An 11,723-nucleotide genomic window follows, 5' to 3' on the forward strand; every position below is an offset into this window, starting at 1 on the left:
TAAATCATTATAAATCACAATTTCATTAAAAGAAACATTTTAACCACCAGATTTCGGTGCCGACTGGACGCGTCTCTCCATACAGTGAAGGCAGGTGTGGGGAGAGGTGGGAAGGTGCGGACAGTCACAAATAGAGAGCAAGGGCTACGCTGAGGCTAATTGGGAGGTCGGTAGTTCGTCCGTAAGTCTTTGAGAGGTCTCCGCTGAAGGGTCAGATAACAGCGGGGTGGCAGCTGTCCCTGATCCCGGTGGTGCGTGCATCTTCGGTCCGATGGGGGAGAGAGAGGGATGAAGGGGGAATGTTTGGGGTCAGTGGATGATGCTGACTGCTCCACCGGGGCAGTAGGACCTGAAGGCCATAAACACAAGAGATTCTGCAGATTTCGCGCCGGGACTCTTCATTCCCTGATGAAGCAACCTGTCGAGGGACCTCGGCCTAAAACATCGACCCTTTTATTCTCCTCCAGTGATGCTGACCTGACCTACCGAGTCGCCCCCAGCATTTTTTTATTTGAGTAGAGTGCGGAGTCCAATGGAGGGGAGGCGGATTTCCGTGACGATCTGGACTGTGTCCATGACCCCGAACAGTTTCTTGCTCTCTTTGCCGTACAGTTTACCGTACCAAGCCGCGATGCACCTGTAAAAACAGGAAAAGCTCATCTGGGGGCGTTCCAAATTTCGTTCAACACCTCCCCCCCCCCCCCCCACCCGTGATTTCTATTGTTTGGCCGCGGAGTCCACGTACAATCTCATTCCAGTCTGCACGCCTCATTGAGGGAGAGCCCATCCCCAGCTTGTTAGAATGAGAGATACGAGTGTGTGTTGGGGGGGGGGGCGGTGCAATTCGCTAGGTGTGGGAGGGAACGGGGTGGTGATGTACGTTTCCGCTGCTGCCAGAGCCCACAGTACCTCCCAAGGACCCCGTCCCAGCAGGGCCGCAGTGACACGCAGCGCGATGGAGGGTGGTCCCCGATAAGCGGGAAAAAGAAATACGCAGAACCTCACAGCCGGTCTGGCAGCGTTTATGCGGGGGTGGGGGGGGGCGGGATAAAGAGTCGACGCCTCGAGCCGAGACCCTTTTTCGGGGCCCCGATGAAGGGGGTTCGATCCGAAACACGGATATTTTATTCTTCCCCATAGATGCTGCCTGACCTGCTGAGTTCCTCCAGCACTTGGTGTCTGTTACTCCGGATTTCCGGCACTTGCAGAATCTCTCCTCTGTTTAAGGGGGAGGGGTGAATAAACGCTTCTTGCTAAATCCGGAGAGAAACTGAGTTATTAAAAAACCATGTTTCATAGTGAAGGGGTGCAGGAACGTTCACAGGGGCAGTGACGCGGGGTCAGACTGGCCATACCTAGGGGGCGCTGCGTTACCCCCAGGAAGGGGCTTGTGCATCGTCGTCGTCCGTGGGATTTCACTGTTCTCAAAATGGCCGAGCTCAGGTGCAACAGTCGGCGTGAGCCGGCACCTCACTGCTGTGACACCGATGTGGGGCGTTCTGAGATTGGGGTGAGGGTGGGGAAAGGCCCTCGCCCCTGTAAACCTCTTGCAATCGACCCCAACGAGACCAAATGAGTGGACGCCGAGATCCCGTGGGGGCATGAAAGGCCTTGGCGAGTAGGGTAAAGGAAAACCCCAAGGCATTCTTCAATTATGTGAAGAAGAAAAGGATGACAGGAGTGAAGGTAGGACCGATTAGAGATAAAGGTGGGAAGATGTGCCTGGAGGCTGTGGACGTGAGCGAGGCCCTCGATGAATACTTCTCTTCGGTATTCACCAATGAGAGGGAACTTGATGATGGTGAGGACAATATGAGTGAGGTTGATGTTCTGAAGCATGTTGATATGAAGGGAGGCGAGATGTTGGAGTTGTTAAAATACATTTGGACGGATAAGTCCCCGGGGCCTGACGGAATATTCCCCAGGCTGCTCCACGAGGCGAGGGAAGAGATTGCTGAGCGTCTGGCTAGGATCTTTATGTCCTCGTCGTCCACGAGAATAATACCGGAGGATTGGAGGGAGGGGAATGTTGTCCCCTTGATCAAAAAAGGTAGTAGGGATAGTCCGGGTAATTCTAGACCAGTGAGCCTTACGTCTGTGGTTGGAAAGCTGTTGGAAAAGATTCTTAGAGATAGGTTCTATGGGCATTTAGAGAATCATGGTCTGATCAGGGACAGTCAGCATGGCTTTGTGAAGGGCGGATCGTGTCTAGCAAGCCTGATAGAGTTCTTTGAGGAGGTGACCAGGCATATAGATGATGGTAGTGCAGTGGATGTGATCTATATGGATTTTAGTAAGACATTTGACAAGGTTCCACACGGTAGGCTTATTCAGAAAGTCAGAAGGCATGGGATCCAGGGAAGTTGAGCCAGGTAGGTTCAGAATTGACTTGCCTGCATAAAGCAGAGGGTCGTGGTGGAGGGAGTACATTCGGATTGGAGGGTTGTGACTAGTGGTGTCCCACAAGGATCTGTTCTGGGACCTCTACTTTTCGTGATTTTTATTAACGACCTGGATGTGGGGGTAGAAGGGTGGGTTGGCAAGTTTGCAGACGACACAAAGGTTGGTGGTGTTGTGGATGGTGTAGAGGATTGTCGAAGATTGCAGAGAGACATTGATAGGATGCAGAAGTGGGCTGAGAAGTGGCAGATGGAATTCAACCCGTAGAAGTGTGATGTGGTACACTTTGGAAGGACAAACTCCAAGACAGATTACAAAGTAAATGGCAGGATACTTGGTAGTGTGGAGGAACAGAGGGATCTGGGGTTACATGTCCACAGATCCCTGAAAGTTGCCTCACAGGTAGATAGGGTAGTTAAGAAAGCTTATGGGGTGTTAGCTTTCACAAGTCGAGGGATAGAGTTTAAGAGTCGCGAGGTAATGATGCAGCTCTATAAAACTCTGGTTAGGCCACACTTGGAGTACTGTGTCCAGTTCTGGTCGCCTCACTATAGGAAGGATGTGGAAGCATTGGAAAAGGAACAGAGGGGATTTACCAGGATGCTGCCTGGCTTAGAGAGTATGCATTATGATCAGAGATTAAGGGAGTTAGGGCTTTACTCTTTGGAGAGAAGGAGGATGAGAGGAGACATGATAGAGGTGTACAAGATATTAAGAGGAATGGATAAAGCTGTCAGCAGCACTTCTTCTCCAGGGTACCACTGCTTAATACAAGAGGACATGGCTTTAAGGTAAGGGGTGGGAAGTTCAAGGGGGATAGTAGAGGGAAGTTTTTTACTCAGAGAGTGGTTGGTGCCTGGAATGCACTGCCTGAGTCAGTGGTAGAGGCAGATACACTAGTGAAATTTAAGAGACTTCTAGACAGGTATATGGAGGAATTTAAGGTGGAGGCAGGGTTTAAAGGTCGGCATAACATTGTGGGCCAAAGGGCCTGTACTGTGCAGTACTATTCTATGTTCTATCTTCTATGTCTCCCGTTCGAACTCCGGCCTGAATAGAACTCCACCAGCCTCTTTCTGCCGGTCGGAACAGACGCGCCTTCATTATCAAAGTTCCAAGTAAACTAATCATCAGAGTATGTTGAAATCTCCATCGGCAATCCCGAGATACATTTTCTTGCGGGCATTCACAGTAGAACAAAGCAGTACAATGGAATCAGTGAACTCTGGCAAGCAGCCAATGTACAGTCGACGTCGGGAGCAAACTTAAATATGGGTTTAGAACTGTAGTTAGTCTCACAGTCCTAAGTGTAAAGTGAGTAGAGCAGGGGACGAAGCTGATGGAGATCGTGGAGATATCTTATTGAACCCCCGCTCAACCTTCCTTCGTTGCGTTGATGCCTTTCTGCTCCCCGCTCCTCCACCTCCCCACTCCTCACCCAGTGACCCCGATCCTGCTGACTGCACCACCCAGTCTAGCGCCGCCGGCAATCTTGGATCTTTGTCTCCACCCTGCCCCAAATCCAGACGCAATAAATGCCCGATTGACGTTCGGTTTACCGACCCCAGGCTCAGTGTCAAGGTGCACTTCAAGATCAACGTCAGGCTGGCGTTTTCAGATGCCGTGCCGTTCCTGTTCGTGATTGGAGGAGTGTGTGTGTGTGGGGGGGGGGGGTAGATGGGTGAAATAGTTTGAACTATTTAAAAAAATATAGCAGCAGTGATTCTGCAGAATTTGGAAAAGGAGTCATCGAGAAGTAGACCACAGAAACAGATCCTTCGGCCCATCTAGTTCATGCCAAAACCACTTAAACTGCCCACACCCATCGCGCTGCACCCGGACCACAGCCCTCCATACTCTACCGTCCAGAAATATACAATTCTATATAGTTATATATATGACTTCGCAAGCGCCCAATCATCACACCAACCCTGCGCTCAACTTTGTCTGTCACATCCTTGCGATCACGTCTGTCCACCCCAACCGCAATCTGCTGATCACTCACTTTTCCAGTTCGGAGAATTCGAGTTGTAACATTGCCAGCCCTTTTTTTCTCAGAATCCACCTGGGCAGGGTATATTACCTGGCACCTGCGCTCTCCGTCTCAGATCGGAGGTGACATCATGCTGAGCAACCTTCCCCGCCTGAGTCTCCTGTTGGCGCTGGGCATCGTCGGTGCCTCTTGTTCCATTGTGGTAAATCGTGGAAATAGGATTACTGCGGGAAAATTAGGGGCAATTGATTCATATTTGTGTTGGGAATTAACTCCCCATCGTTGCCCTGTGACCCCTGGGTTTGAGAGAGGTGGGGATTCAGCCAGGGTTCCTGCTCCCCTTCTCCGACCCCTGGGTTAGAGAGAGAGAGAATCAGACAGGGTTCCTGTTCCCCGCCACTGACCGGTCAACCCTGGGTTGGAGAGACGGGAGATCAGTCAGGGTCCTTACGCGGAAATCACAGAGATTTGTTAAGTCCTCCTGCTACTCCTGGATCTATCGAGTCCGGTTGCGACTGCGAGCCCTCGGTGACCGGGGCTCCGCGCCGAAGGACAGACAGTCGAAACTCCTTCGGCAGGATTGCGGCTGTACCCAGTCTCTGGGATCATGCTGTGTAGAATTACCCCCCCATCCCCCACCCCGCACCCCCCACCCCATGCTTCCTCCAAAGCAGTGGTGACTGCACCTTAAGGTTGCGTCCCTGATGTCCCTGATAAACTGTGGGATTTTCCGGAAATATAGGAGCTGGCGCCACAGAGATGCGGCTGACCGGCGAGATTCGATGAGTTGACCTTTCTTTCAGGCCCAGACTCTGACCGGCTGCTGGACTAATGAGCTGGGGTCGACGGCGCACATCAAGAAGGTCGAGGACGGGACCCTACGAGGCTCCTACAGTTCCGCAGTGTCCAGCGCTGAGACTCCGGTTGAAGGGGAACTAATCGGATTCCAGGTCGATATCGAGCAGCCGACCTTTGGGTTTGTGGTAAAGTGGACCTCAGGTACGATGCTATTCCGCCCGTTCCCTGCCCGAGCTCCTGGGGCTCTGCGGCTCCCTCCCTCTGTCTCCTCGTCTCCATCTGAGGTGACGCACCCCGCGGGTGGGAGACAGCGAAGGAGCGCTGCAGTGTGGGGGGTGGGCAGTACTGAATCTCTCTCAGTCCTGTGGGAGGAGCGCCACCGAGACGGCCCAGCGCTCTGGGAAGGACGGCAAAACCGAGGGCATGCCATGCTGTGGGATGGGGGTCTGAAGAGGGAGCGCCAGGTGGGGGCGACACACTGTGGGAGAGGAGGTGAGCGGGGCGCGCCCCGCTGTGGGAGGGGCGGTACTGAGGGACTGTCACGCTATCAGGGGGATGATCCGGGGGAAGTGTCACAATGTGGGACGGCTGCACTGCGGGAGGGCCTGTGCCTGTACTGAGGGACGGTAGTAACAGCATTTTAAAATCCTTTCTGTGCTTAGAATTGGTCCGGGGGAGTGTCACAGTGTGGACCGGACAGATGTTTGGAAACGATGCTTTGATGACCATGTGGTTACGCCGATCAAATTCCTCCGTCAAGAACAACTGGGGGGCGACCCGGTAAGTTCTGAGTCTCTTGCGTAGACGCGCAGATCCAGGGAACCGTGCCCAGTCTCTTCACCGAGCCACAATCCACGGGGTCATGTGGTCAAATCCCACCCCTGAGATCTGAGCACTGAAGGGGAGCTGCACTGTGCGAGGAAGGGCCGCGCCATGGGAGGGGCTGTGAAGAGGAAGGGGTATTGAGTGAGGGTCGGACAGTGGGCGGGGGTGTAGGGCTGAGTGAGGGGCGGATAGCGTCGCCCTATGGGAGGGGCGGATAAAGAGGAAACATTGTACAGAGGTGGATGGATGAGGAGGGAAGGTCGCGCTGCGTGAGTGGGTGGTGAGAGCGGAGGGAGTGTCGGTGACAGGGAAGCGCCGACAATGGGAGAGGTGGTGAGGGTGGGGGCGGGGAGGGGAGTGAGAGGGGAGTCAATGAGCAGTGAGTCCCTTCCTGATGAAGGGGCGGTGGGGAGGGAGAGTAACAACGAACTCCAGGCTGGTGAAAGGCGCTGCCGAAATGGAGGGATTCCACCTTGAAATCCGGCTACTCAGCAAGGATTCAGCTCCGGTGCAAACGGCGGGAAAATTCTCCGCTCCGGGAGAGAGCCCTGAGGGTCCTGAATTCCAGGCTTTGTCCCCGGTCCCTGGGTCACACCGTGATTCACCAAAGTGTTAGCCCGAGACTCTGCCCGCAACCCCAACTGTTCCTGCCGTGGGTGTGTGTGATAGACGGAGCTTCACTCTGTGTCTGACCCCGGGAGTATGTGATGGGACGGTGTGGAGGGAGCTTCACTCTGTGTCTGACCCCAGAAGTGTGTGATGGGACGGTAAAGAGGGAGTTTCACTCTGTGTATGACCCCGGGAGTGTGTGATGGGACGGCGTGGAGGGAGCTTCACTCTGTGTCTAACTCGGGGAGTGTATAACGGGACAGTGTAGAGGGAGTTCACTCTGTGTCTGACCCCGGGGGTGTGTGATGGGACGGTGTGGAGGGAGCTTCACTCTGTGTCTGACCCCAGAAGTGTGCGATGGGACGGTAAAGAGGGAGTTTCACTCTGTGTATGACCCCGGGAGTGTGTGATGGGACAGTGCAGAGGGAGCTTCGCTCCGTGTCTGACCCTGGGAGTGTGTGATACGACAGCAAAGAGGGAGTTTCACTCTAACCCCTTCTGCCTGCTCACAACTCTCTGTTTTGGAATTACCGGGTGGAAACGCTGAAGTTACCCGGACTCCGATGTGACAATTACATAAAGTGACCGGGGGAAGTGAAGCGGGAATTCTCCGGCCTGGATCACTCTGTGAAAGGTGGATCTGAATGTTCCCAGTTCCACCTGACTCGTATCTCTGATCACCTCTCTCTTTCTCCGTTGGAAACAGGACGGGGATGGACGTGTTTCGGCGTTGTATAGAGCAGTGTGGATCCATGGACGGAGACGGAAGTGAGCGGAAATGTGACCCCAGCAAGGAAGGCTCGTAGGGGAGATGGGGCGCCAGATGCGATGGGCACGGCTTCCGCTGCCTTCCAATTTCTGTAATCGGCCGATAAATCATTATAAATCACAATTTCATTAAAAGAAACATTTTAACCACCAGATTTCGGTGCCGACTGGACGCGTCTCTCCATACAGTGAGGGCAGGTGTGGGGAGAGGTGGGAAGGTGCGGACAGTCACAAATAGAGAGCAAGGGCTACGCTGAGGCTAATTGGGAGGTCGGTAGTTCGTCCGTAAGTCTTTGAGAGGTCTCCGCTGAAGGGTCAGATAACAGCGGGGTGGCAGCTGTCCCTGATCCCGGTGGTGCGTGCATCTTCGGTCCGATGGGGGAGAGAGAGGGATGAAGGGGGAATGTTTGGGGTCAGTGGATGATGCTGACTGCTCCACCGGGGCAGTAGGACCTGAAGGCCATAAACACAAGAGATTCTGCAGATTTCGCGCCGGGACTCTTCATTCCCTGATGAAGCAACCTAACGAGGGACCTCGGCCTAAAACATCTACCCTTTTATTCTCCTCCAGTGATGCTGACCTGACCTACCGAGTCGCCCCCAGCATTTTTTTATTTGAGTAGAGTGCGGAGTCCAATGGAGGGGAGGCGGATTTCCGTGACGATCTGGACTGTGTCCATGACCCCGAACAGTTTCTTGCTCTCTTTGCCGTACAGTTTACCGTACTAAGCCGCGATGCACCTGTAAAAACAGGAAAAGCTCATCTGGGGGCGTTCCAAATTTCGTTCAACACCTCCCCCCCCCTCCACCCGTGATTTCTATTGTTTGGCCGCGGAGTCCACGTACAATCTCATTCCAGTCTGCACGCCTCATTGAGGGAGAGCCCATCCCCAGCTTGTTAGAATGAGAGATACGAGTGTGTGTTGGGGGGGGGGCGGTGCAATTCGCTAGGTGTGGGAGGGAACGGGGTGGTGCTGTACGTTTCCGCTGCTGCCAGAGCCCACAGTACCTCCCAAGGACCCCGTCCCAGCAGGGCCGCAGTGACACGCAACGCGATGGAGGGTGGTCCCCAATAAGCGGGAAAAAGAAATACGCAGAACCTCACAGCCGGTCTGGCAGCGTTTATGCGGGGGTGGGGGTGGGGATAAAGAGTCGACGCCTCGAGCCGAGACCATTTTTCGGGGCCCCGAGGAAGGGGGTTCGATCCGAAACACGGACATTTTATTCTTCCCCATAGATGCTGCCTGACCTGCTGAGTTCCTCCAGCACTTGGTGTCTGTTACTCCGGATTTCCGGCACTTGCAGAATCTCTCCTCTGTTTAAGGGGGCGGGGTGAATAAACGCTTCTTGCCAAATCCGGAGAGAAACCGAGTTATTAAAAAACAAGGTTTCATAGTGAAGGGGTGCAGGAACGTTCACCGGGGCAGTGACGCGGGGTCAGGCTGGCCATGCCTAGGGGGCGCTGCGTTACCCCCAGGAAGGGGCTTGTGCATCGTCATCGTCCGTGGGATCTCACTGTTCTCAAAATGGCCGAGCTCAGGTGCAACAGTCGGCGTGAGCCGGCACCTCACTGCTGTGACACCGATGTGGGGCGTTCTGAGATTGGGGTGAGGGTGGGGAAAGGCCCTCGCCCCTGTAAACCTCTTGCAATCGACCCCAACGAGACCAAATGAGTGGACGCCGAGATCCCGTGGGGGCATGGAAGGCCTTGGCGAGTAGGGTAAAGGAAAACCCCAAGGCATTCTTCAATTATGTGAAGAAGAAAAGGATGACAGGAGTGAAGGTAGGACCGATTATAGGTAAAGGTGGGAAGATGTGCCTGGAGGCTGTGGACGTGAGCGAGGCCCTCGATGAATAGTTCTCTTCAGTATTCACCATTGAGAGGGAACTTGATGATGATGAGGACAATATGAGTGAGGTTGATGTTCTGAAGCATGTTGATATGAAGGGAGGCGAGATGTTGGAGTTGTTAAAATACATTTGGACGGATAAGTCCCCGGGGCCTGACGGAATATTCCCCAGGCTGCTCCACGAGGCGAGGGAAGAGATTGCTGAGCGTCTGGCTAGGATCTTTATGTCCTCGTCGTCCACGAGAATAATACCGGAGGATTGGAGGGAGGGGAATGTTGTCCCCTTGTTCAAAAAAGGTAGTAGGGATAGTCCGGGTAATTCTAGACCAGTGAGCCTTACGTCTGTGGTTGGAAAGCTGTTGGAAAAGATTCTTAGAGATAGGTTCTATGGGCATTTAGAGAATCATGGTCTGATCAGGGACAGTCAGCATGGCTTTGTGAAGGGCGGATCGTGTCTAGCAAGCCTGATAGAGTTCTTTGAGGAGGTGACCAGGCATATAGATGATGGTAGTGCATTGGATGTGATCTATATGGATTTTAGTAAGGCATTTGACAAGGTTCCACACGGTAGGCTTATTCAGAAAGTCAGAAGGCATGGGATCCAGGGAAGTTGAGCCAGGTAGGTTCAGAATTGACTTGCCTGTATAAAGCAGAGGGTCGTGGTGGAGGGAGTACATTCGGATTGGAGGGTTGTGACTAGTGGTGTCCCACAAGGATCTGTTCTGGGACCTCTACTTTTCGTGATTTTTATTAACGACCTGGATGTGGGGGTAGAAGAGTGGTTTGGCAAGTTTGCAGACAACACAAAGGTTGGTGGTGTTGTAGATAGTGTAGAGGATTGTCGAAGATTGCAGAGAGACATTGATAGGATGCAGAAGTGGGCTGAGAAGTGGCAGATGGAATTCAACTCGTAGAAGTGTGACGTGGTACACTTTGGAAGGACAAACTCCAAGACAGATTACAAAGTAAATGGCAGGATACTTGGTAGTGTGGAGGAACAGAGGGATCTGGGGTTACATGTCCACAGATCCCTGAAAGTTGCCTCACAGGTAGATAGGGTAGTTAAGAAAGCTTATGGGGTGTTAGCTTTCATAAGTCGAGGGATAGAGTTTAAGAGTCGCGAGGTAATGATGCAGCTCTATAAAACTCTGGTTAGGCCACACTTGGAGTACTGTGTCCAGTTCTGGTCGCCTCACTATAGGAAGGATGTGGAAGCATTGGATAAGGTACAGAGGGGATTTACCAGGATGCTGCCTGGTTTAGAGGGTATGCATTATGATCAGAGATTAAGGGAGTTAGGGCTTTACTCTTTGGAGAGAAGGAGGATGAGAGGAGACATGATAGAGGTGTACAAGATATTAAGAGGAATGGATAAAGCTGTCAGCAGCGCTTCTTCCCCAGGGTACCACTGCTTAATACAAGAGGACATGGCTTTAAGGTAAGGGGTGGGAAGTTCAAGGGGGATAGTAGAGGAAGGTTTTTTACTTAGAGAGTGGTTGGTGCCTGGAATGCACTGCCTGAGTCAGTGGTAGAGGCAGATACACTAGTGAAATTTAAGAGACTTCTAGACAGGTATATGGAGGAATTTAAGGTGGAGGTAGGGTTTAAGGGTCGGCATAACATTGTGGGCCAAAGGGCCTGTACTGTGCAGTACTATTCTATGTTCTATCTTCTATGTCTCCCGATCGAACTCCGGCCTGAATAGAACTCCACCAGCCTCTTTCTGCCGGTCGGAACAGCCGCGCCTTCATTATTAAAGTTCCAAGTAAACTAATCATCAGAGTATGTTGAAATTTCCATCGGCAATCCCGAGATTCATTTTCTTGCGGGCATTCACAGTAGAACAAAGCAGTACAATGGAATCAGTGAACTCTGGCAAGCAGCCAATGTACAGTCGATGTCGGAAGCAAACTTAAATATGGGTTTAGAACTGTAGTTAGTCTCACAGTCCTAAGTGTAAAGTGAGTAGAGCAGGGGACGAAGCTGATGGAGATCGTGGAGATATCTTATTGAACCCCCGCTCAACCTTCCTTCGTTGCGTTGATGCCTTTCTGCTCCCCGCTCCCCCACCTCCCCACTCCTCACCCAGTGACCCCGATCCTGCTGACTGCACCACCCAGTCTAGCGCCGCCGGCAATCTTGGATCTTTGCCTCCACCCTGCCCCAAATCCAGACGCAATGAATGCCCGATTGACGTTCGGTTTACTGACCCCAGGCTCAGTGTCAAGGTGCACTTCAAGATCAACGTCAGGCTGGCGTTTTCAGATGCCGTGCCGTTCCTGTTCGTGATTGGAGGAGTGTGTGTGTGTGGGGGGGGGGGTAGATGGGTGAAATAGTTTGAACTATTTAAAAAATATAGCAGCAGTGATTCTGCAGAATTTGGAAAAGGAGTCATCGAGAAGTAGACCACAGAAACAGACCCTTCGGCCCATCTAGTTCGTGCTAAAACCACTTAAACTGCCCACACCCATCGCACTGCA

General features: G+C 52.7%; 1 protein-coding gene across 1 annotated transcript; it reads left to right on the forward strand.

Moving 5' to 3' along the window:
- Positions 1 to 4,523: 4,523 nt before the first annotated feature.
- Positions 4,524 to 7,540, forward strand: LOC140189326 (avidin-like). The gene is made up of 4 exons (XM_072246041.1): positions 4,524 to 4,592; positions 5,197 to 5,392; positions 5,854 to 5,971; positions 7,332 to 7,540. The coding sequence occupies exons 1-4, from the start codon at positions 4,524 to 4,526 to the stop codon at positions 7,429 to 7,431; spliced, it is 483 nt and encodes a 160-aa protein (XP_072102142.1). The 3' UTR covers positions 7,432 to 7,540.
- Positions 7,541 to 11,723: the final 4,183 nt, after the last annotated feature.

Source organism: Mobula birostris, chromosome 28 (genome assembly GCF_030028105.1).
Source record: "Mobula birostris isolate sMobBir1 chromosome 28, sMobBir1.hap1, whole genome shotgun sequence".
Classification (NCBI taxonomy): domain Eukaryota; kingdom Metazoa; phylum Chordata; class Chondrichthyes; order Myliobatiformes; family Myliobatidae; genus Mobula; species Mobula birostris.